The sequence below is a fragment of the Mauremys reevesii genome, linkage group 1, assembly GCF_016161935.1.
Source record: "Mauremys reevesii isolate NIE-2019 linkage group 1, ASM1616193v1, whole genome shotgun sequence".
Classification (NCBI taxonomy): Eukaryota; Metazoa; Chordata; order Testudines; family Geoemydidae; genus Mauremys; species Mauremys reevesii.
Window position 1 is genome coordinate 344,683,643 of NC_052623.1, and position 25,082 is coordinate 344,708,724.

Consider the following 25,082-nt stretch of genomic DNA (forward strand, 5'->3'; position numbering starts at 1 on the left):
GAAAGTAAATCCCCACCCTCCCTTTCTGCTTTGAGCTCCCCTGTGCCCCTCTCGTAGTAGCAAGATCTTATTGATGGAGTTTAAAGACCTTGTGCCACTCTTTGCAGGATCTCCCATCAAACGCTTCTGCTGCTGAGCAATTGTTAATGGTTAGTGACCTCCTGCTCCCTGGTTCCATCTGTTGAGCATTGCCATTGATTTCTCTTCTCTTGTTATGTGACAATCCAAAGCTGCTCCTTGGTTCATCTCCTGAGAGACCATGGAGGCACCGGCCCAATGGAGCAGACACTGTGGCATTGCAACTTTGCGAGAGTCAGACGCAGTAGCCTCAGTGCAGCCAGAATGTGCTGGATCAGTTCTCTCTTGCGGTGCCATGAAACGCTCCTGCTTCTCACTCCAACACACAATAGAGCTTCTTTTACTTTGTTGCTGGAAAATAGTTTTCAGTGTGAGCAGGTGCCCTTGTGGAATTGGAAACAAGCAAGAATATGGGCATTGCCATAATGTCTTAGCTGATAACTAGTCTGGTAGTCCTGCCTTTTTCACTGGTCAGTACCTGTTGCTTCAGAGGAAAGAAAAACCACATAACACACTTAGCCTGGGATCCTGATCTTTAAGGAAAAGTCTGTAAGAAATCTCTGGGCATGTAGCAACTTCACAGTGCTGCACATCTCAGCCACACTGAATTTCAAGACAACAGCAGGACTAGAACTCAGCTCCTCCTGCTCCACATCCTCCTTTCCTTATGAGCTCAAGGAAAATCTCCATTTGCGGTCACAATAAAAGGCCTATGGCAGTCAGCTGAAAAGTTCTGGTTCTGCCCAGTAGAGGGCAGCAGTACCCATGCCCATTAGCCAGTTCATTACACTGTGATTCCAATCTCAAAAGCAATATGAAGCATAGGAATCTACTGACACTATAAAATTTGTGCATGAGCTCTTCACATGTAGGTCAGGATGGATAAAAATTGAGAATTTTTTTGACAAAATCAAAATCAGATTTTTTTGGTTTTATTTAAATTATATATTTTTTTAAATTTTAAACAGGTTTATATTTAAAATCTGAATTTAATACAAAATGTGTGAAGGCCTAGACTTATTACAATCCCTTTAAAATATTTCAATAAAAAATAAAGATGCTGAATTCAGGAGCCTCTGTCAAAGACTTTGAGTTAAAACCTGCTTTTTCTATATAAAGAAAGAATCAAGGGAGAAATCAGCTAACTTTTGAGGTCAAGCTTTATAAATACTGCGCAGTAGGTCAGCCTAAGTAACTTAGGAGACTGTCTCATTTTCAAGAGACGTAGGCAAATAGGAAGTTAAGCTCCAGCCACTTTCACTTAGGCATATTTGAAAATTTTCCCAGGCTGACCTGAAATAATCAGTGTAATTCACTGACTACAGTTAATCCCTCTTTTTAATAAATCATTTCGTTGTAATGTGAAACATGTTTTCATAAGAAAAGTTTATGTATCCAAAACACTTTAGGTTGTTTTCTTTAATAAAAATGCATTTTATATGCTGTTTTGTGTGTTCAATTAAATTCCAGGTACCACCCTAATGCTGTAGTTTGACACAAAGCAGGAGCAAAAAGTTGGTTATCTAGTACAGTGGTCCCCAACCTTTTTTGTCTGGCGGGTGCTGGACGACGAGCCACCGAAGACCGTGGCTGGCGGACCAGCATCCGCCAAAATGCCGCCGAGAAGCAGCAACGTCAAGAGGCGTCACTGCCAAAATGCCACCGAAAATCAGCTGCTTTTTGGCGGCATTTCGGCGGATGCTGGTCTGCCAGCCAGTACGCGGGCGCAGATAGATGCCCCGGTGGGCGCCATGGCACCCGTGGGCACTGCATTGGGGACCCTTGATCTAGTAAATAAGCAATATATCATTCATCATTTTCTAACATACTAAAAATCGACACTTAATAAGCATCTGAGAATATTAAGCTACATAGTTGCTTATATAAATGAGTATAGTTAGTATACTTCCTAGGTAGCAAAATGGTGTGTCAAATCTAGTGTAAATGCTCTATTTTGTTGTAAATTAACAAGTTTGAATGATTATATCAACCAATGAGAATGCACCTTTCTTAAGAAAAGAACTGAAGTGCAAAAGGAAAACTTGATTAAAATCAATTAGTTAAATGGTGGCTTGTCATGGGGTAATTTAAATCATGATTAAAGTTGTGATTTGCATTGCCTTCATTTAAAATCAATCCACCCTGATATATATAGTATGTGATCATACTGTATATAAACTATTACATATCCCTTGGCGTCTGCTAGGTAATTTGCAATTGCCAGTCTAACATGAAAGCTACTCAGATGCTCTGGTGATAAGCAGTATTGCAAAACCCAAAGATCATTAACTTTTCCTACATTTTTTCCATCTCTGCAAGTGATCAAAATATGCACAACACTTTGCACCTAATTGAGATTCTGTGTCATGCACAATATCTTTAACTTATTTTTGAATTCCAGGAGACCATCTGTTTGCGTTAGGGAAAACCTAAACCTAAAACAAAACCTACTACGAAGTTACAAAATTAAGGAGCAGGAAGCTATAAAGTTCCAGTTGAAAACTGAGCCTTTTTTTGAGCTATGATAGTGCAAAGCCCGAAAATATCTGCACATTTAAAAAACAAAAACCCCTCTCATTTTAAAAAGTGCTGCTGTGATCTAGTAGATTATACACAGCACTGAGAGTCAGGGGAATTGGACTGTGTTTCCGTCTCTGCCACTGCTTCAAGGTGTGGCCCTGAGTAAGTCCCTTACCTGTTTTCTGCCTCAATTAATTGAACAGGTAAAACTGGGATATACATCCTTCTCCACCTTTTTTAGATGTGGCATAGCCCCATCTTGTGGACCCTGCAGGTATTGGACAGGAAATAGGCTAGAGAGAGACATGGAGACAGGCTATTTTGGAGTTTTCCAAGTAAGACATTGAATCCAATCTCCTCCATTAAGTTGCTGATGGCACAGTTAAATAAAATCCTTTTGCTAAAACCTGAGAGTTCCTGCTTGCTCAGGAATACTACATAAGGCACTCTGAGATCTATGGGGAAGAAGTGCTATGGACACACACATTTCCTTCTTGTCTGAGGCCTTAAATGGCAAGCCTGGAGCGCATTTTTACAGCTGAGTTGAAAACCATTTAAATACAAACAGGGTTTATGGAGCACATCTCACTCATCAGGCAACATAACCAATGTAGAGCAATATTTTGCATGCCATTACTTACCAGAGAAATATCTTGTAGCAAGACAGTTTGTAGCCATGGCGGTAACCAATTGACATTTATGAGAAGTCTTGTTTTACAAAGGATTTTCTTTGAGTTGAATGCCAGAGCTCCAATTGCGCCTAAGAAACAGGAATTAGTTGGCATTGTTGGTATTCAAAAGACATTCTGGTATAACTAGCAACACAGACAAAGCCTGCAGGGTTTTCAGTGATGTTTGTACATGCCTGGGGTGGTAAATCTTATGGGTTGGTGGTAACTGAAAAGAAAAGGTGCCTTTGATTAATATTGCCGATTATAAAGCTCACCTTTAGGAGCTGAACGTTGCAGAGTGCTCTGTGAAATTGGAGTAAGGTGTGGTTTTTAGCCCATGGAATCCTGATAACACGGTCTAAAGTCAAAGCTGTCCTTGGTTAACCTATTGGGCCCGGTCGCTGTGGTTCAGACCTCTGAACTTCGAGTCAGCTCTGCTATCTCCCACACGTAGAGCTGAGCTAGTCCTGGAGGAAGGGTCTGCTTTACAGGTATAAGACCTCAGGCGCATTGTGAAGATTGCATCCTGGGGAGATTGTAGCTCACTCCGGGCTCACTTGAGGATTCTGTTTCAGCAACACCTACAGAGCTTGTCAGGGCACGAAATATTATTGAAGTGTATATGGAATCCTCTCAATACACAGAAATCTGCCTTGGCCCTAAGATAAGAATATTCTTAATTCTGCATTACCCTTAACAAGTCAACTTGGAAAGTGCTGCTAGGAGGCTTTCCCTGCATGACTTGCCTTGACTTTAAAGAGAGCAGCCAAGCCACTGCCTTAGTCCCTGAGAGTGTCTGTATGATACAGGACTGGAAGTTTCAAAAGCCCCTACATGGCTTAGGCACAAGTGCCACCAACAGCCAATAGAACTATTCCCATGTCTAAAGTTATGCATGTGTTTCAGTGCTTTGCTGAATCGGATTCTGAATGCCTAACAGTGCATAGAGATCTCACACTCTTGGCCATAGTGGCTTGTCCACAGGGGCACTCTGTAAAACTCCCGGCTGGCCATGGAGAAGCTTCCCTGACTCCATGGAAGTACTCTCATGTATTTCAATGCAGCCACAGTCTACATGAGTTTGGAAGAGGCCCGGTCTACACTTAAATGTTAGTGGTATCATGATGTCTATGAATAGCTGTTCTTGTATAAAGCACCTTTATATCAATATAGCTGTGTCCACATTGAGGGTGTAGTACCATTTTAATTATACCGGTGTAGGTAAACTGGTGCAACTTTCTAGTGTAGATGAGCACAGGTGGGAAAGATCCTGGCCAAATTTATCCCTGGTGTAACACCAGTGAATTCAGTAGGGTTATACCATGGAAGAAGTTGATCTGCCAGCCTTTAAACTATTTCAGCTATGGTTGAATCTTTGCTTTGATGCACCAACCACTTCCTTGTAACTTGTACAGAAGTTTCCCCTGGCACTGCTTGGTGGCCAAACAAAGCACCGAAGATGGGGGCAGACGTATGAAACGTCTGGGCTGTCTCCCATAGTCTGTGCAGGACTAGTTGTCTCTCTTGTTCACTCCGCACCTTGGCCTCATTTTTCATGCTGGAGCGATCCACTCTCTGTAGCTGAGTCAAAGCCACGCTGTTCAGTGACGGTAGGGTGTTATTTCTTTGTCTCATGCAACTTTTTCCTTTCCTGGTGCCAGGGAAGGGAAACCAGGGAATGAAACCCTTTGCTGGGACAGGGCTTTGAGGGAGCTTGCCTGCAGTGCTTTAGCGGCAGCTCTCAATGTTTGCCAAGCCTGTAAATGAAGCACTCTGAAATATGCTTTGCTTCTCTCTTGCAGATGACGGAGGGCCGCCGATGTCAAGTGCACCTCCTCGATGACAGGAAGCTGGAACTTCTCGTGCAGGTAATAAATTGTCTCCACTGATGGCAGCATTTGCCACAGCTCTGAATTCTGGGCCATATGAAGTAAATTGGGCTTGTAACAAGCTCCCTGCTATTCGGCTACTTTGTGCTGGGATCCTCTTGGATCTTGCAAGCTAAGCAGCATCAACCTGGGCCTGGACTTTAGAGAATGGGAGACATCCAGGGTGCTGCAGGAAGTGCTGGCAGTGATTCATTAGCTGGCACTCTTCACTCTGTGTCAGAGCACGATCAATGCTCCAAAATGGTGCTGAGGCCACTGTCTTTTGGGTGGGATGGAAAACCAGAGTCAGGGCCGCTTGTGGTCCTTAATAATCCCATGACACCTTCTGAGGCATTAACCATTATGTCCTGGCCAAATTTCAGCTCCAGGAACAACATTCTGCCTACCTAAAATTCCCTCTGCAGTGTCAATTGCACGCACACTGTTCTTCACTTCCTAAATCATCGCTGGGTGATGTTAAACTGCTGTCGGAGATGGCAGTGCTTCAGTCGTGGGTGAAGTGACCCGCACATACATAGTTTGCATGTCAGTTTAGGTTTATAGTACATGCTTCAGGATAAAAGGCAACATATGGAAATGTAAGAGGTGATTTATCTTTGGAGATATTTCAGAATATACCTATTGGGATTCATGAATATGCCTTAAACATGTGTGCAGTCCAACTAGAGCTATTGCATTCTTCTGATTGCTGGGGTTTGAACTTACATCTCCCAGATATCTGTTTTAAATCTTTGGCTACTTTTTCTGATTCTTCTGTACTATTGTAGAGTAACCACCCTGAGGTCCCAGTCAGGATCAGAGCTTTATTGTACACAGACCCGTACAAAAACATCATCCCTACCCCCCATAATCTGACCCCCAAACTAACCCCTGCAGCTTGATGAGAGATCACTCAGCAGTAGGTTGGAAATCTCTGGGCTAGCCTGCCTTAATTGCATAAGACCTGTGAGGGCCTGCGGGAGGTAGGTTCTTAGTACAGATGCTTCACTCTGTATGCTTGGGGATTCTGAAGGTACATCATCAGTCAGGATTGAGCTCCTTCTAGAAAAGCAGGAGCTGACAGTTCATGGCACATGTCATAGGAAAGGGAGCATTTCCTGACCACCACAGTATGGTCCCAGGTTTGACCTGTCACAGGGTGGCTGGCCCTTCGGATCAAGGGGAGACTGCTACTGAAGCAGGCTGGCTCCTGCAGGAGGTCCTGGAGCATGGCATGACTCTCAGACAAACGGCCTGTGGAGTGAAATAGACAGACGGACGCCCCTGTAGAAGACCCTGGGCTCGGGGAAGGGATGATTGATGCGCTGTGCTAGTTTGATGTGGAAGAAGAACAGCTGAAATCCTGGGAAAGGGGCCTGACCCAGACCCTGGGCATGGTGTCACTCCTTGCTGGGCTGAGGGGACAGGCCAGCAGCCTATAGGGTCTAGATCCTAATGCTAATGAAGTGATGTGATGGTACTAACAGAGCATGTGTGCACCCACCTGCTGCAGTGTCTCCTGCGCCTGCCAGGGACCCTCTGGGTCCTTCTGCTCACTGCCTACTGACTAAGGTCCTGGTCCCGCAAGTCCTTGAGCAGGTCACGGGAGGCTGGGTGAGGTGATTGGCCTATAGCAGTCGTGTGAGTGGAGGAGGCGACACGTGAGCATATGGCCTCCACACTGAATGGGAATAAGCTTCCGGCCCCACCCCCTCATACACCTGTCCTCTTGCCCAGAGTAATGAAATTGGCCGGGGGTGGGCTGAGAGTGGCAGGAATGTCTGAGGAAATCTGTGCTTACCTTTGATCCTCCTCATGATAATGAATGGCTGAGATACATGCCCCTTGCTTAGCCATGAACCCGCTATTCAGCAGGAATAATTCGGTAGCCATTCAGCACAGCTCTCATTACTACAGGGCTGGGTTCCCCTGCTCTTCCTTTCCTGGTTAGCGCTATTTTACCTTTCACTTACATGTGTAACGCTCCCCACCTACACTGGGCAGGATCAGTACCTAAACGCAGCATCTCTTTAAGGTACAGTAACACATATAACAAATCGATACCCGACAAGATATTCTTCATCTGCACACTCTTAATATCCAGGCATACAGGTGTATGAAGTGCAGACCCTGCTAGGATCTCCCTAATGTCCATAGATCTGCTAGCTCAGTTTGTAGAATTCATTCGTTGACTAGAATGAATTCATTTCTAAAAGGTAACGTATTTCCACTAATATGCCCATTTCTTGGTCAGGAAGCTATACCACTATATAGCTACAGAGAGACAGAAACTGAACCAGAGTTTCAAAAGTGTTCAGCACCCACGATTAGGAGTAGATCTTTCAAAAGAATCAAGCTGGTAGGAAAATGCCAATTATTTTCCACAGGAAATTTAAAAACATTCTTGCTTTCATCAAAATTTCCCATGAAAAGGTTAGTTTCCCATCGAAAAATTAGAAACCAAAAAAGAAGTTTTTTTTTTTCAAAACCATTTTGGTGGTGGTGTTTTTTATAAATGTTTTCTGTTTTTTAATCCCCAAACTGGAAACGTCTGATAAAAATGTTCCCAATGCAAGCTACTGGGTGCTAAATTCTTGTGAAAAATCTGGCTACTTATTAGGTGCCTAAATCAGGACCTGAGCTTTCTTGAAAATCAGAACCTGATTGCAGCTGCTGATCCCTCTGGAAATTCTGCCATGTCTCTCAGAGATCTCCAAAGGGTTAATAATAAGAATTAGAAAAATGACTTTCCTCTTACAAATGCTACTAGCCTCATTACAAGCAGCACTAGAAACAGGAAATGAAACTTCCCATAGCACTCAGATTAATGTCCGGCAGCTGATAAGCTTGGGGTGGGCAGGATGAGTGTTTGCTTTGCTATAGCAAACAGGGAGAAGATGAATGGGGTCTTTTGGAACCAGTTTGAATCACAGGAAATGCATTTCAGCACTGATTTGTAAGTGACTCTGGATGGTGGTTCAAAAATCGTAGGCAACAAAAAATAAAGGGTAAAATTTTCAAACGCACCTAAGTCCCATTTTCAAAAGGGATGTAGGTGTCTTTCAATGAGAGTTGGGCTCCTAAGCACCTAAGTCACTTGTGAAATTGGGTCTTGGGTTCCTAAGTCACTTGGGGATACATTTACACAGCCTGCGGTGGCCCATGACAGCAAGCCTCCCAGCCGGGGTTGACAGGTGTGGATTTGCGGGCTTGTGCTAGCGCTCTAAAAAAACCTGTGTAGACAGCACTTTGACGTTGCGATTCAGGCCTGAGCTCAGGCTCTGAAGCCTAGGGAGGGGGATGGGCTTCAGAGCCCGAGCTCTAGCCCAATCCACAGCTCTGAAGTGCTGTCTACACAGCTAGTTTTAGAGCACTAGCACAAGCCTCACAAAACCAAGTCTTTCAACCTGAGCAAGCTGTGTAGACGTACCCTCGGGAGCCTCTGGAAATGTTACCCAGAGTCTCTAGATTAACAAACCTATATGAATATCGCTCTAACGAGGCACTGTTCTCAATTTTAATAATGACAGGTAGAGGCATATTGCAGGAAGTACACAGAGTGTACCAGGGAAGATCACTGATGGTTTTGCTGGGGCAGTATTGGCGACTCTGTTTATTTGCTTGCTTACCAGCAACATTTTGTTTACAAGAAAGTTTACGGAAAGAGAAACTGTCATAACCATCGGTGCATATGTGAGTGTTCAGGAGGCCATCTTAAAACTTTTGGTGACTTGTGGAGTCATCGAATCTAAAAGCAGAACCGCCACCATATGACTGAAGTGATTGCTCACAGAGTTTGAATGGCAATGACCAATGATCATAACTTGATGTAAATAACACAGTAAATCATAGTAAATAGTTTGCTGGTGACACATTGGCTGGGTTTGGGCCATGCAAAACCATCCATTGGATATTTTCAAATAACATGCCAGCTTGTAAAGTGAGAAGTCTTATCATGGAAAATTAATGACTGAAAAAAGGGATTACATTTGCTTTATAACTGATCTTTGCAAGTAGTTCACCCAGCTCAGGGCCGCCCAGAGGATTCCGGGAGCCTGGGGTCTTCGGCGGCAGGGGGCCCCCGCTTCAGTGGTAATTTGGTGGCGGGGGGTCCTTCCGTTCCGGGACCCGCCGCCGAAGTGCCCCGAAGATCCGCAGCAGGGGCTCCCCGCCACCGAATTACCGCCAAAGCGGGACCCGCCACCGAAGTGCAGCCAGGTCTTCGGCGGTAATTCGGCGGTGGGGGGCCCCCGCAGCGGGTCTTCGGGGCACTTCGGCAGCAGGTCCCGGAACGGAAGGGCCCCCCGCCACTGAATTACTGCCAAAGACCCGGCTGCACTTTGGCGACGGGTCCCAGAATGGAAGGACCCCCCGCCGCCGAATTACCACTGAAGACCCGGCTGCACTTCGGCGGCAGGTCCCGCTTCGGTGGTAATTCGGCGGTGGGGGGTCCTTCAGCACCGGAGCGGAAGGACCCCCCACTGGCGAAGACCGGGAGCGGAAGAAGCTCCGGGGGCCCGGGCCCCACAAGAGTTTTCCGGGGCCCCCAGAGCAAGTGAAGGACCCCACTCCAGGGGCCCCAAAAAACTCTCGTGGGGGCCCGTGCGGGGCCCGGGGCCTGGGGCAAATTGCCCCACTTGCCCCCCCCTCCCCCGGGCGGCCCTGACCCAGCTCTGCGAATAACACTTTGGGGCTTATATAGCCCCTTTCATCTGAGGACCTCAAAGAGTCTTCCACTTTACTTCCAATTCTCTAGCATTTTACTGATTCTTTGGCTCATCATATCCATAAAGGGATGTAGAGAACAGGTTGCTTTTAGTTAGAGCCAGGAGCTGGGAAGCAGGGATCAGTTATTGCCTCTGCCACTGACTTTCTTTGTAGACTTAGACAAGACTTCCCTGTACATTTGTCTGTCTATGAAACGGGGGTGATACCACCTGTCTCACAGGGGTCTTGAGGCTTGATTATTTGGGGCTAGATTGTGAGACCCTTATTCTGATTGAGTAGCACCTGGCTCCTTCCGTAGTCCCGTTTGTTTCCAGTGAGATTACTAAAGTACTCAGGTACTCAGTGTAAGTAAGGGAATCACAGTCTGGCCCTTGTCGTCTGGCAATCGCTCCGAGATCCTTGGATAAAAAAGACCATGTAAATTCTAAGTATTGCTGTTATTCCATAGCTGAGCTGAAAGCTGTGTGTCCGATACAATGTTTAAATACAGTGCTCTCTGCATCATATCTAGGGCTTCTGGATGCCACTTAGAAGCAAGATTTACTTCTGGGTAACCCTATGCCAGAGTTTAAATTGAGGATTAACTGTTATGTGTTTGCATCTGATGAAAAAGACTCATCCACCCCAGCACTGGTACCTAGCAGCCTGAATGGCAATACTGTTGCCTTTAACCATGGTTAGGGCCCTACCAAATTCACGGCCATGAAAAACCGTGAAATCTGGTCTCCCCCTGTGAAATCTGGCCTTTTGTGTGCTTTTACCCGATACTATACAGACTTCACGGGGGAAACCAGCGTTTCTCAAATTGGGGGTCCTGACCCAAAAGGGAGTTGCAGGGGGCTCACAAGGTTATTTTAGGGGGCTCGTGATATTGCCACTCTTACTTGTGTGCTGCCTTCGGAGCTGAGCAGCTGGAGAGTGGTGGCTGTTTGCCAGGCGCCCAGTTCTGAAGGCAGCACCCCGCCAGCAGCAGTGCAGAAGTAAGGGTGGCAATACCATACCCTGCCACCCTTACTTCTGCGCTGCTGCTGGCGGCAGCTCTGCCTTCAGAACTGGGATCCCAGCCAGCAGCCACCGCTCTCCAGCTCCTTGCTCCGAAGGCATCGCCACCACCAGCAGCAGCGCAGAAGTAAGGGTAGCAGTACCGCAACCCCCACTTACAATAACCTTGCGAATCCCCCCTGCCCCCCCCCACAAAATTCCATTTTAGATCAGGACCCCTATAATTACAACACCAGGAAATTTCAGATTTAAATAGCTGAAATCATGAAATTTATTATTTTTAAAATCCTATGACCGTGAAATTGACCAAAATGGACCGTGAATTTGGTAGGGCCCAAACCATGGTGAATCTTGTATGAAAATTTGAGCCTTCCACAGCAACACCAGCTCTGATGGAAGCTTTGCCTCTACCTAGCAACTGTTGTTGCTACATAGGACAAGCAGTCACTGTCATGTGATGGTCTAACAGTGGTCACAGGAATCAGTGGAGAGAGAGACTTCTGCCACAGTAATGGAGGTATTAGTCTTTTTGTCATATAATTGGAGCTAGGAAATAAAGAACAGTCTCTTAGCAGCACGGCTGTGTCACTCGCCCTTATTACAGAAGGCGTTTGGGAACTTGCAGCTTGAAGGGAGGGAGACCGTATGTATCTGGGGAGGGAAATGGGGTAGATATGACTAGGAGGATGTGTACTACTTTCCAGCTGGATGCAATAGATGTCAGGGCTGTCCAAGTGCCTACAGCCAAACTTGGGAAACTGGATAGCTGGGTGCCATTTGGGAGCCAAAGTGAGGTCTGTTCCTGAAGCCATGCCCATGCGGTTGCCTGAAAGCAGTGGTGGCCTCTAGAGCAGGGTGAATGATTTGTTTAAAAGAATTTATTGGGCAAATGTATCCTCTTTTTATGTCTGTGAATTAGCTGTGATCCGACTTGGCGTCTTCCGAATTAGTTGTCCAAAGTCTGTCAACACATGGTTGATGGGCCTATACCTCAGCCCAAGTAGGGAGGGGAGAAATTTGCCACAACTATTGCTTTGAGTATTTGACCTTGGCTGTGTGTGATAGCTCACCAACGTCACGTGGTGATGTTTCAGAACCCTGATTGGACTGCCAAAGCCTCAAATAATTCTCAAGATGGCCCCAGGATCATTTCCAATGTGAGAATGTTTGCAAATGCAGATTATTATTATTTGTGTTACCCAGACCACAAAGATGGCGCCTTCCCCAAAGAGAATGTTCACAATATATTCTGCAAATATTCCTGTGAACTAAAATTGAATCGTGGCAGTGTTGGCAGAAAGTGAATACAAGAGGTTAAGAACATAAGAAGATTGGAATAGCCAAACTGGGTCAGACCAGTGGTTCATCTATCCCAGTATTCTGTCTTTCGACAGTGACCGGTACCAGATGCTTCAGAGGGAGTTAACAGAACAGGACAATTTATCCAGTGATCCCCTGTCGTCCAGTTCCAGGTTCTAGCAAGCAGAGGTTTAAGAACACCCAGTGCATGGGTTTGTGTCCCTGACCATCTTGGCTAATAGCCATTGATGGACCTATCCTCCATGAACTTATCCAGTTCTTTTTTGAACATAGTTATACTTTTGGCCTTCACAACATCCCCTGGCAATGAGTTCCACAGGTGGACTGTGAGTTGTGTGAAGAAGGCTCTTAAGCAAAGTACGGTTGCAAATACCACCATGTCCAATGTGCTGTTTTTATTCAAACTAGTGACCCTGAGGTACTTCTGTGCTGTTTTTGCAGTTTTCTCCCAACTTTAGTGGCCACAGAGCTTTATTTGCTGCAGCACAAAGAAAAAGCAGAAAAATGGGCTTTGGGGATAAAGAAACAAAAAAAATGTTTTGACAGATAAGTAGCAAAAATGAGACGCTCTAATCATAAACCAGGCAGAGTATCATTGCATGAAAATCTCTTCCTGGGGCTCTGAAATCCAAAGCCTGCTGGATTTGGGATTATGGAAAGGAGTTGCATTTGGTATGTGTTTCATTTGATAAACGCCTGTTGATGTTCTGTTGCATACGGTGAGTTTATATAAGATTTTTTTTGACCACGTTTTCTTTCTGAGAAGCAGCAGAGCCTGGCTCCTTGGATCTTCCTTACGTTTGAATTCATTCACTGTTCCATTTCTGTTTGATGTGTGTGTGGTTTATAATGCAAGTTTTTTAGGGAAATGTTTGGCTTTATCCAGTTAATCCTTTCCAGTGAGTGAATCTTCTTTCTTACTTGTGGATAATGGGTTTATACAAATCATTCCCCTTTCTCGGCCTTGTTTTGCATTAGTTATTTACTATTTCCATGCTGCTGTGTACCCTTTGCCCATTGCACATGAAAGGTTTGCCTCACAAATTTTATTTGCTTCCCTTTATTTAAGGTTTTACGTAATTGGCATTTTGCTGCTTTTCATGTTGGGTTCATAAATACAGCTTTTTGTGTGAGAGTTGAATCACCAGTACTGACTGCTGTTGTCTTCACTTCTGCCATGGATGTCTGGTCCCGTTATCTGACTTCAGCTCAAAGAATTGTCATCTTGAAGTGTTAAGCCGCTAATTCTTTCTTTTTGGAAGAATAGTTTCCAAACCTCCCAGATGCAGAGCTCAGCCAATGTTTACAGCAGACGCAAACTGCAGGGACTGGGAGGCTCATAGATTTGATAATGGGATATATGGTGCATTTCATTTCTAACCTCCCTCCACCGAAGTGTTAACGACACAGACACACACGGACACACGCTCTCAAAGTGAACAACGCGTGTGCAAAAATGTCCTGCTCAACCCATTTGCCTCTTGCACCCTATCCTGTCCATCTGTGCACTGACTTTAGATTTGGAATCCTCTGGGCTGGTGGGCTCGTCTATAAAGTGCCGAGCACTTTTTGGTGCTAGATAAACAACAGCTACTTTCTAAGTTGTGAGCCAATGGATGGGTGTTGGAGCCCTCTGATGTGAGAAGTGGTTAGAGCTTATTTCCATTGGATGAATGTCCACATCACCAAGCTACCTCCACAGTCGGTAGTTCTAGCAGAGCGGGGCCCACGGTAGAGAGGGCGAAACTGAGCTAACTTTTCATTTCACCAGACAGTTCTCCAGAACTAGACTCAGCCAGGCATGCTCTGTGGATAAACAGAGGGCTTAAGTCTCCAGGGCTGTGGATCTGGCATCTTCTGTGAGCATTAACTTCACTCACAGTGATAAGAGAGAGAAAAAAATGTCCAGCAAATGAAACTTCTCCCAAAGGACGTTTGTGTTGCCTGTAATCCTTTCAGCATTGCCTCCTGGCCATGGAGTTCCAATTAAATGGGATTTGCCAGTGTGAGCTCATGATAGACTGTAGCACTGTGTTAATGTCTCAACAGGCAACAGTTTTATCTGAGTCTGTAGGGGGGAAATTGGCAAAGGCTTTAACCAGACTGGTACCAGTTTGGGCTGCACAAACCCACTAAGCCCCTGAGGATGGACACCTGCCTTACTCAGGGCAGAATGTGTCTCACTGTGTATAGAGGCTTTCATGTGAGCACTAAGAGCCTGGCAAACATCAGTTTAGCCTCACAGAGGGGTAAACTGAGTCACAGAATGGGTTAAGTGACTTGTCCAAAGTTTCACAGATAAAACAGAAGTGGTTCCTAGTCTCCTGGGCTACAGTTCCAATATTTAAATTGAGTTTCCTGTGTTTCCCCATGCACACCCACTTATTTTCCCCTTTTATGGTGTTATTCTACGTTCTGAGTCGAAGTGTCAGTGGCCCTTTAAAGGAACCGGCTTCAAGGCTGCTGCAACTTCAGCACCCTACTGCCTTGACCGTAAATGAGAAAGATGAGTCACAATAATTGTCCTCATGCAGCAAAGCAATCACTGTGAGTCCCTCCGGTGTTCCTAGGCCAGTGATTGACACGCCCCAGAAGTCGCCTACCAGGGCCCAAGCACGGGCGTATGAGCTGCGAAGTCTGAAAGTGAGAATGTGAGTCTGGAGTCCCCCTCCCCAGCGCATGGCGGCCACTGTCACCTCCCCTAGCTCCGACGGCAACACAGTGCTCTCCTGGGGCAATGATATATAGGGCTAAATTCTGACTCTGTGTTACAGCCAGGTCAGCCCTGATGGGGGCGGAGATGCAAGGCCTGAGTGTCCTCTCTATCACGCAGGTGTAAATCGGGAGCAGCTCCGCTGAAGTCGTGAGGGGGTATGGGGAAGGAGAACAAGCCATATAGTCCCCAAGACGTGGTGCTGTGACTGGCCTCGCTGCCAAGGGCAGTGGCAGGTGAATTGCCTCAGGGATGTGTGAGTGAGAGAGCACTGACAAACACCCCGTACCAGTAGGGAATCAAGGGTAAACCCGGGTAAACAGCGCTTACCCATTTCTCATTTGGGGAATAGGGTGGTTAGGTTAGGTTAGTTTAGTCACCTCTTTTTTTTTTTTTTTACCACTATATCACTGCGCCTTACTACTGCCATAGTGTGTGCTTCTCCCGGGGCTGCTTCTAGGTGGTAGCAGTTGCACAGGGGGATGCAGCCCGGATTACGCCCCAAACCATCTGGCCACATCATCAGGTCGAGGGAGCTCTGCTAGGTGTGCCGCTCCCTCTTGCACACATGGCCCAGTAGCATCAACATCCTCCTGCACTGCTGAGTTGTGGTAGAAAGAGGCTCCCTGCAATCTGTCTTCCAACCCCGCCCCAGGACACCTGCCCAACGGTGCCCAGAATGTGTCCCTAGCTGTTAACGCAGGCACCGTGTGTGCAGAAGCTCTAGCTACTCTTTAGCAGTGGTTTATAGGTTATTTGTTTCTGTCCCACCCATCTCACAACAGCGGTTGGGTTCCTGTGCAGAATACACCACAGTTAAAACAAACTGAGCTCAGTGTCCAGTGTGCAAACAAACCGGACCAAAAAACCTCCCACCAGCGGAAGAGCTGGTGGAAAAAGAGGCCACGCTGGTCCAAGGTGGACTGACCTGTTTGGAAATCCTGGCACTCAGCAGAAATTACTCAAACTGCCAACGTTGAATTCGGTTCAGGATCTAGACCACCTGAACGTCTGGCCAGGCCCTGCATTGGTACAGTATTCAGCTCTGGAGAAGCAGCAAGTACATGAGCGCTGGTTCTCTATGTTGGTTTAATGTGTAAAATCTTTGCGGAAAACCCAAAGGACAGAAGGACAATCTGGGGTTTTGCTGTGGCCCGTTTTAGAGCTAGAAGGAGCCTGATTCTCTGCTCACCTACACCACTTGGATGTGGTGTAGCTCTGTTGATATCCGTAATGAGTCCAGATTCACACCACAAGAACAGCAGTACTGGATGAGACAAGTTGTCCATCTAGCCCAGTATCCTGCCTGCCAACAGTGGCCAGTGCCAGATGCTTCAGAGAGAATGAACAGAACATGGCAATTATTGAGTGATCCATCCCCTGTCCTCCAGTCCCAGCTTCTGGCCATCACATCAGTGAGACCGAAACAGGCCCAGTGGACATTTGGAAAATTTGAGCTAGATTGATGAATACGCACCACATTAAGGGTTGTTGGGATCCATCGATTTGGTTCATTCCAGTCCACTATGAAACCATACACCAATGTGGAGTCACAGACCTGTGCAGTCACCCTAGACTGAGGCTCCGATCTGTAATGAAATGCAAACTGGACAAGTTTCATGTGATTTTGAGTTTCGTTGTGGAATATTTTGCATGACTCTCTTTTGCAACCAAACTGGGGACAAGATTCTGTTCTGCATCCTTCAAGCTATGTGAAGAGGTGTTCAAAGGGGCTTCTCAGCCACTGGAGCCTGCTCCCCACCAACTGAGTTAGACACAATTCTTCCTGGGAACTCCCAGGGTCCTTGCATCAGAGCGGTCTCTACCACCTTTGGCGAGCATGCAGCATACTCTTGAATGGCATTAGTAGCACCGGGGAAGGAATCTTTGCATCCTCTTGCTCCCCTTTGTACCAGTGCAGGGACAGTATTCAGTTCAGGAGAAGCAGCAAGAACATCAGTGCCAGTTTCCTAAGCTGGCTTAATGTGTAAAATCTTTGGAGAAAACCCAAAAGGCAGAAGGACAGCAATGAAATGGCTGAACTTTAGGATCTTGCTGGTATTTTGAAGTCGAGCTTTGAAAACCTAAAGAGAAAGCTCTGGAGGATTTTGAAATGCAGCAGTCTGAACAGAAAGAGGGTCAGAGACATCTTAAAGGGAGAGAAATTAAACCACGTGACAGAACGTTAGAATACAAAAGCTATGCAAAGACCGAGACCGCTGAGCGCTGAACTAGTGGTGCAGACAGCAGGGGACCCTGTGCTGGGTGGCTCGGCGGGGCTGAGATAGAGGGGAGAAGAGCGACTGAAGGGCAAATGAAGTGGAATAATGTGAGGGCAGAATGAAGCTGCAGCTGGAATGGAACGATTCAAAGCAATGAGGAAGGCGAATAGGGAGCCAAGGACCGACGCAAGGGCAGAAGTGAACAATGGGATTGAGCAATTCAGATGATAAGTGGCTGGGAGGGTAGAAAGGCAGCCTGAAGTGCGAGTGGCGAGGAGACAGGCAAGTGCCGCCATTCAGAGAGAAATGAAGTGGTTGCGAAGATAAAGCTGACAGGGTGCTCGGGACAGGGAGGGACTAGAAAAGAGAACCTCTTGGGAGAAATCTCTGACAGGGCTCAGGGACTCTGAGCCACATCCTCGGCTGGTGTGAACTGGCCTCACTCCAGTGAAGCCAGTGGAACTAGGCTGACTTACCCCAGCTGAGGATCAGGCCTGGAATTTCTTACAGCAATTCACAGGGTGGCAAACCTGATCAGGCTTGATCTTCGGAGTGCCGCAAGCCTGAACGCCAGCAGTGGGGCGGCAGGGTGGTTTTCAGGCCAGCATTTCTGTGGGTAATGGCTGTTGCGTGTTTGTCTGTAGCAGGGCCCTCTGTGGGCGAGGTCTTTTGCAGACACCCCAGAAGGGACCCTCCCTGCCCCGGGGAGCACACACTCTGAGGCCAGAAACAGACAAACCAAGGTTAGGGAAAGGTGAACAAGATGGGCCTGTTTCTGCCAGTTGTCCGGGTTTGCTGTGTGAGCATCACTGCAGAAGTGGGTAAGAGGGACATAAGTGTGGAGAGGCAGATTAGAAAAGGGTGTAAAGTGTGAGGCACAGAGCCATGGTAGTAGATGAGCTGGGGACACAAATGAGTGGAGAGCCATGCAAACTATCTGTGTGCTTACAAAGGTCATGCCAGGCAGGCAGCGGTAGAAAAATGAAACCCACTAAGACTAAGAAATGGGAGGCTAGTAATTAATGAAACCCAGCAGGGATAACTTGATTGCTCCAGACTTGTTGATGAACTGCCAGGGGGAGGACATGGGGATGGGAGGAGAATTAGCAGAAGGAGGAATTACTAGTGGCAGGGGGCAATAACCCTCGGGGGACCAAGTGACCCTGGTAAATGAGTCCACTAGTTTATGGCTGACCTTGCAGCGGAGAGAAATGGACAACAAAGACCAGTTTGTATCTTAGGACATTAACTGGAGGGGGTCAGACGCACAGGGACCAGACTTTCCCTGCATTTAATATTACACATTCCCAGTTTTCCAAGGTGTAGGCTTTTTTTAATGCAGCAGCTTCTTACACCGAGATGGAGACCCAGTCCCTGTGTGTGTTAGCCTTGTCCTGTTTTGACATATAGCTGCTATAAGTGAGCACTGCGTGCATTTCGGATGACACGATCATAATTCTGTAAGGTTTAGGAGCTGTGGAGAGTAGTCCCATGTAGATAACCGCTGAGTCTCATAACAATAAATATGTCAGGGGACAACAATCATTCTGTTCCTTGGGAATGAAATGAAGATGTGGTTTCAAAGGTCCCTCATAATCAATATCCCCATTATCAGTTGTCCACAATGAATTGCATTCTAAATAATATAGCCGTGGAGCTATCTGTGAGCTGTTGTAAGGCAGATACGCTGGAGGGATATTTTTGTGTTCATACTATATATGTAAGGGATGGGATATTATTTAGAGCTGGTCAAATAATGGAGAAAAAAATTCTCTGGGTTTTGTTGTTGTTGTTTTGTTTATTGTTGAAATTTTCCAGCCAGCCTTACTATTGGGCAAAAATGGAGGGCTCAGGGATTTCCCTAACCTGGTTGTGTTTCTGATTTTCAATGCTAAAAGCATGGGGGTGGGGGAGTTTGGCAATCGAGACCATTTTACCCCAAACTCATAGCTCCGGGGAGAGGGGAAAGCAGAGGATTTGCTATTCATCTATTGATGAGTTAGCTCCCAAAATCATGTTGTGTTTCAGCTAATTAACATGGCATGGCTGAGGCACACCCATGTGCACACACCAAGTTGGCTTTAATAATTACATGCCCAACACTTAATGGACACTGTTACATAGGAGAGAAAACAGCTTGGCTCATGATTGGTTGGAAACACTCAGATGATGAGTCAGGAATTTTCTATTGTTGCTCTCCGGCTCAGCTGCAGATGATCTCATTGAAACTGTTGTTCATGCCTGAGCTAACTTGATAGTATATGACAATGGCTCTTAAAGATTTTATTGTTATGGGCTGAATGCGTTTCAAGATACAGGGCCGCTGAGGGCCATCTCCACTCCCAGCCACAATTCTGACCCTTTTCTGGGGCAACTACAGTGACTAACAGGACAGTCCGAAGGGGACAAGATGAAAACAAACTCAGTAAAGTGTCAGGCCATGGTTGGTTTGGTTATAGTCCCTCATTCTGCTCTATATCTATTTCTACTTCCTAGATATAGGGCTTTACAGGTCTTAGTACTAGCTCTGCCTGCTTTGCCTGAAGCCCCCAGCACTTGTCTAACTCAGCCACGGTGCAGATCAGCCCTCTGGAGTGTTTGCTGCCCCTCCATCTGAAAGTGGTTTGTAGGTGGGATCACAGCTGAATTTACGACAAAGAAATGCCTGACACAGAAGACACCACCTGCAGGGAGCAGAGAGGTGGAGGATTGTTTCTACTTTAGTTATTCGAAAAAGCCCCTGAAACCCTAAAAGGCTCAACCAAGATGATGGTACAATTAACAGGTCTTGTCACTGCCTGAAGACCCAAATGCTTCACGGTTGTGATAGCAGCAGCGTCACAGACTACGGTGTCTGAACTACTGACATGCCGATCCCTGTTTGATTGACTGAAGAATAGGTTTTCCTATTATTATCATTATTTATTATTTGTACAGCCATAGTTCTTAGAGTGGGGGGTTTCAACCTGTGATCCGTGGTCCCCTGGGGGTCTGTAGACTATGTCTAAGATTTCCAAAGAGGTCCACACCTCCATTTGAAATGGTTTAGGGGTCCGCAAATGAAAAAAGGTTGGAAACCACTGGCTTAGAGGCACTACTTGCTAGGTGCGGATAATTCTGTATAGACTTTTAGTAAAAAGAAAACTCAACATTTTCCAAAATGAGTGTCTAAAATTACGCTCCAAAGTTTGTATCTAGGCCCCTAAATGACTGACATTCTAAGCACCCAGCATCTCCCATTGAAGTCAAAACATAGCCTTAGGGTCAAATTCTCAAAAGTGACTTAGGAATCTACAAGTCCCATTTAAACTCTTAAGTGCCTAAAGTCCAGATTTGAAAAGATATTTTGGTGGCAGAAGATGCAGGGAGGTGGCTAGTGAGATTTTCAAAAGTTCCTATACACCTAACTTCCACAAATTTAGCTTTAGAAAATCCCAGCTGTGCCTGTCTGCACCTTTAGACACCTAAATACCTTTCAAAATCTGGCCCTTATAGTCACTTGTGAAAATGGGACTTGCACTCCTAAGTCGCTTAGGTGGTTTTGAAAATTTTAGCCTTAGTGTCTAAGGCTTAGTGTCTTAGTGTCTAGTGTCTATGGCCTTAGGAGCCTTAATATTAGGCACTTATTTTTAAAAAACTTTGCCCCCAAATAGCTCCCAATCAAAGTAGGACCCTAACTTCATCTCCCTTCAGAATGTTGGTTATTACCCTTTAGAAATTTCTGGCTGTAATGGAGAGATTGCCAAGTATTTTGGCTGGAGCCATTCAGAAGGTATGTACAATTAAAAACACACAGAGCATATTGACTTCAGGATTTATCATCGCTCAAGGTAAATACTGAGTGGTGCAATATTCAATTGTCTGTTCAATAACTCTTCATATTCCCCTCAACAGAAGTCAGGATCTGCTTATTATTTTTGAATAACAATAACACTTTGCACCTACTCAGTGCTTTTCATCTGAAGATCTTGCTGTATTTTACAAAGGAGGGCAAGTTGTATCCCTTTTTAAGAAACAGAGAAGCTGAAGCGCACAGAGATTAAGTGACTTATCCACAGCCACACAGGCCGTGGCAGACACAGGACTAGACACCAGGTTTCCTGACTCTCCGTTTCCTGTTCCAACCGCTAGGCAATGGTTCCCTGAAGGAAAATCAGATAAAAAATGCATTTAAAAATAGTGAGGAAATGTAGCACAGGACAACAACTTGGGAGCCTGCCTGCTGGGAGTCAATGAAAGTGGAAATAGCAAATTTTCTGTGGCACGTTCTGTAGGACTGAGTTAAAAATATTAGCTAGTGTTTTCAATAGATACAGGATAATATAGGAAAGGGCAGCTCTGTAGAAAGACAGATGAAATTGACATCAACTAGCATGGTAGATTAGGTTTCAATCTAAAATATAGAATTTGTGCTTCCAATCTGAGTCAGTCTTTCATGATGGAGAATTTCCTATTACTACGTCCTTCATTTTCCACAGGTGGAAATAGTAGGTTGCATGTGACTGACAGGTGCCAGACTGACTACATTACCCAGTGTAGAGAAAAAGGTTTTCTGCTCTCTCGTCTCTCTCTTTTTAATTCTAGGGAATGTAGTTTAGACAAAAGGTGCCAGTTTGACAGCTCGGAGGACTGAAGCCTTCTGTTTGTCCACAGTGCAGAAACAGCATGGGCAGCATTACAGCAAAATTCCCAGAGTAGTCCAACCTTGTCAGCGATGTGGGCAGCCTGCGTAGTTATGCGGCACCTCCGCGGGCAGCGTACAGAAACAAAGTGGCATCCTCCCATGCGGTGCAATCTTGCACATGCGCTACAAAAAGGCATTCTCCGTGCAGCATGCAGTATAGTGCCTGCATATACCGAGACTGCGGCTGGTTCTGGATTGCTCTGCATCTGGAATAGTCATTTACGCCAGTGCCATGTGAGAGCCAGATTGTAAACTCTGTGGGGCAAAGACTATCTCTTTGTTCTACATTTGTGCAGTGCCTAGTACAATGGGGACTTGGTCCATGACTAGGACTCCTACATGCTACCACAATAAAAAGGTGCCTGTCAAATACTGTCAAATACCTTTGTGCCCTCACTTTATGCTGGTGGAAAAGACTCTACAAGGTTCAGGGCAGTGGAGAATTGGGGCTTATCTACGTGGAATGTTGACTGATTTACCTAAAGGTGTGCATTTAAACCAGTTTAGTTAAACCAATGCACACCCCTCCCTGTGTGGACATTTATTTCAGTTTCAGAGTGGCTTATCACTGCCCACTTACGGCAATTGGGAACAGGTTCAAGTTAAACAGATATAAGTATCCGCAGAGGGGTTTGCTTCAGTTTAGCTAAACCAGTGCAAACAAGGCCCAGAATGTTTTAACCGTGAAGTGGAGTGACTTAGCTCTAGGAGGGAAAGGTTATTTCAGTCTCTGGGTCTGCTTTTTCATTGCTTTTCACCTTGTATCATATCTACACCTATGCAGACTGGAGAGAAAACACTTCCATTCTGAGTTGTTTAGTTTGCTCAGCTGAAAATGATGGGACCAGTGCAAGACAATGGAGAATTTAGTCCCTTTGTACCTATTTCATGCTATAACCATTCCTGACATTGAAAAACAGGGATGCCAGTTGTATTGGATGGTGGGGTTTTTTGGAGATGTGAGCACTAGTACACTATCAACTTACTCATTTTGCATAGACTTAAGAAGAGTAATCCAACAGATCATCACTGAATGTAACTGCATTAGAACCAATAAAAGAGAGGGTCTGTATCTGACCAACAACCCCTCTGTGCCTTCATATTCCCTGCCTCTGAATGATCCCCGTTTTCTATTGGTGGAAAATTGAGTTTACCCAAGAGATTGTATCAAAGGCTTCTCTCAAGGTGTAGTGTATTTTATTAGGAAGCGAAGTGAAACACAGTCTCTCTAACAACATAAATCTCTGTTCGCCGGACCCATGCAATATTTCCAGCATGCTGCCTGTCCATTCTTTTGTCTTCATTTTGGGGAAGTGCCTGTTCATGACAGTTGACTAGAAGAAGGACTTGGGAAGTTCTGGTGCCTGAATGCATTTGTCTTTCTCTTTTGTGATGTATTTTTCCAAATCTCCCCTTTCCTCCAAGGACATGTTAGCTTGCTGACTGCAGCGGTCTCACTGCCTAGAGAACAAGCAGAGCAGACACTGTTTCCAGCCTCATGCTTTTCTGCTAGAAGTACAGAAAAAAACCCTGTGGCATTTTTTTCTGTCTGTTGTGATGTGAGATGTCATGATGCTTTTATGCCCAAAGATAGCTCTCCTAATTTTCAGGACAGAGGAGCTGACTGTTGGCTCAGAATTGGGTCATCTTTTAAAAAAAAAAATCTTGCATGACCTCATTGTGAGAAACAGGACATGTGTTCATCCTGCTCTCAAATTCCTTTCCTGACCTCTCCTGTATAAGAGAGTTGTTCAGTTGAAAGGCATGCTGGAACCCATTTTACCACGGATGGGTCTAATCTCTTTCTCTAATATCTGTATTTGGACTCTGCTTGTCACTCTAATGTCTGTGCACCTATCAATATCCCTCATGCAATCACCTCTGCCATTAAAGTGGCCATATTTAACCAGAGAGAGGCTCGTGGCTAAACCCTGAGAGGTGCAAGAATTAGGGGGAAGTTTGGATCTTGAGCACAACTTTGCAGCCGGCCACTATCTCTGTAACAGATCAACCCAAGCGCTTGTAGGTAGATGCAACAAAACCATCATCTCCAAGAGTCCTTCAACTTTGGGAAAGTTAGAGCCTCACCCTCTTCTAGATCTGAAATTTGCAGTTCCCCCCTCCACTGCAGTCCTTATCTACTGCTGTAACATTCTCTTAGCCAATAAGCGAGAGTTCCCCCATCACAGGCACTGTACAGAACAGCCATAGGCAGTGTGGCCTAGGAAACTGGGACTCAGGAAACCTGTGTTTTAGTCCCAGCTCTGCTGCTGGCTGAGTTTGGGCAAGTTGCTTCTTCTCTCTGCCTTAGTTTCCCCACCTGTAAAATGGGGTGAACACCTTTAAAGTGCTTTAGGTCTATGGCTGGAACATGCTAAATAAGAGCTAGGGATTATTGTTCTAGCCATTCTAGCATATTCTCTGTCTGACTCATGATGCAGTCTAGGAGTGGTGTTGCAAATGCTTCTCATGGCTATTTTACTCCTAGGGGAATTATGTGCCTCTGTGGTGTAGCAGAAACATCCCCGCCCCCACCCCCCTCGCAGATTCGCTTTACTTTCTGCAGAAAATGGTTTCTGCCGGGAAGCAAAGAGAAGCTGCACCAGTGCTCACTCACCCCTCCCCGGAAGCTCAGATGGGTCTGTTTGGGCAGCGGGGGGAGGGGAGAGGTAAATCACTGGTGGGAGGGAGGCCTGGGGATGCCTTGGCCGCCCAGGAATGTTAGTTCTGGCTGGGCGGGGAGAGGGGTAGGAGGAGGATGGAGACCGAGTTCCCTCTCACCCTTCCCTGCACAGAGAAGCTGGGGCTGGGTCAGATCAACCTCCAGAAACTTCTCCGGGCTGCAGGAAGCTCAGCACCATGGTGGAGGAGGCTTAGAGGGGGGAGGGTTCCAGGTGCACGGGAGTGAGGCTTAGTGGAGGAGTTTGGGTGCAGGGGGGTCCAGATAAGCACAGGGGTTGGGCGGACAGGGGGATCAGCTCCCAGTACAGAGACCCCTCCCCCCACCTATGCACCTGGAAACCTCACACACACTGAGCCCTCCCCACATCAGGAGCACCCCCACACCCAGAACCCCCCCCATGAACCCCCCAAACGCAAGTCCCTATTCCCTGCATCAGCCCCAGCACCCAGACCTCCCCGTACCCAGAACCCCGCACCCAAACCCCCACCTCCCCGAGCTGCGCCCCCTGCATCAGGAGCCCCCCGCACTCAGAAACCCCCCCGAGCCCCATGAACTCCCACCCTGCTGAGCCCAAACCAGTTGCACTCTGACAC

General features: G+C 46.2%; 1 protein-coding gene across 1 annotated transcript in view; it reads left to right on the forward strand.

Moving 5' to 3' along the window:
- FRMD4A (FERM domain containing 4A) overlaps window positions 1-25,082 on the forward strand; it is a 273,747-nt gene that overhangs the window by 83,124 nt on the left and 165,541 nt on the right. The window contains exon 2 of the mRNA XM_039519348.1: window positions 5,072-5,137. Within this exon, the coding sequence (XP_039375282.1) occupies window positions 5,072-5,137 (66 nt within the window). The remainder of the gene's footprint in view (window positions 1-5,071; window positions 5,138-25,082) is intronic.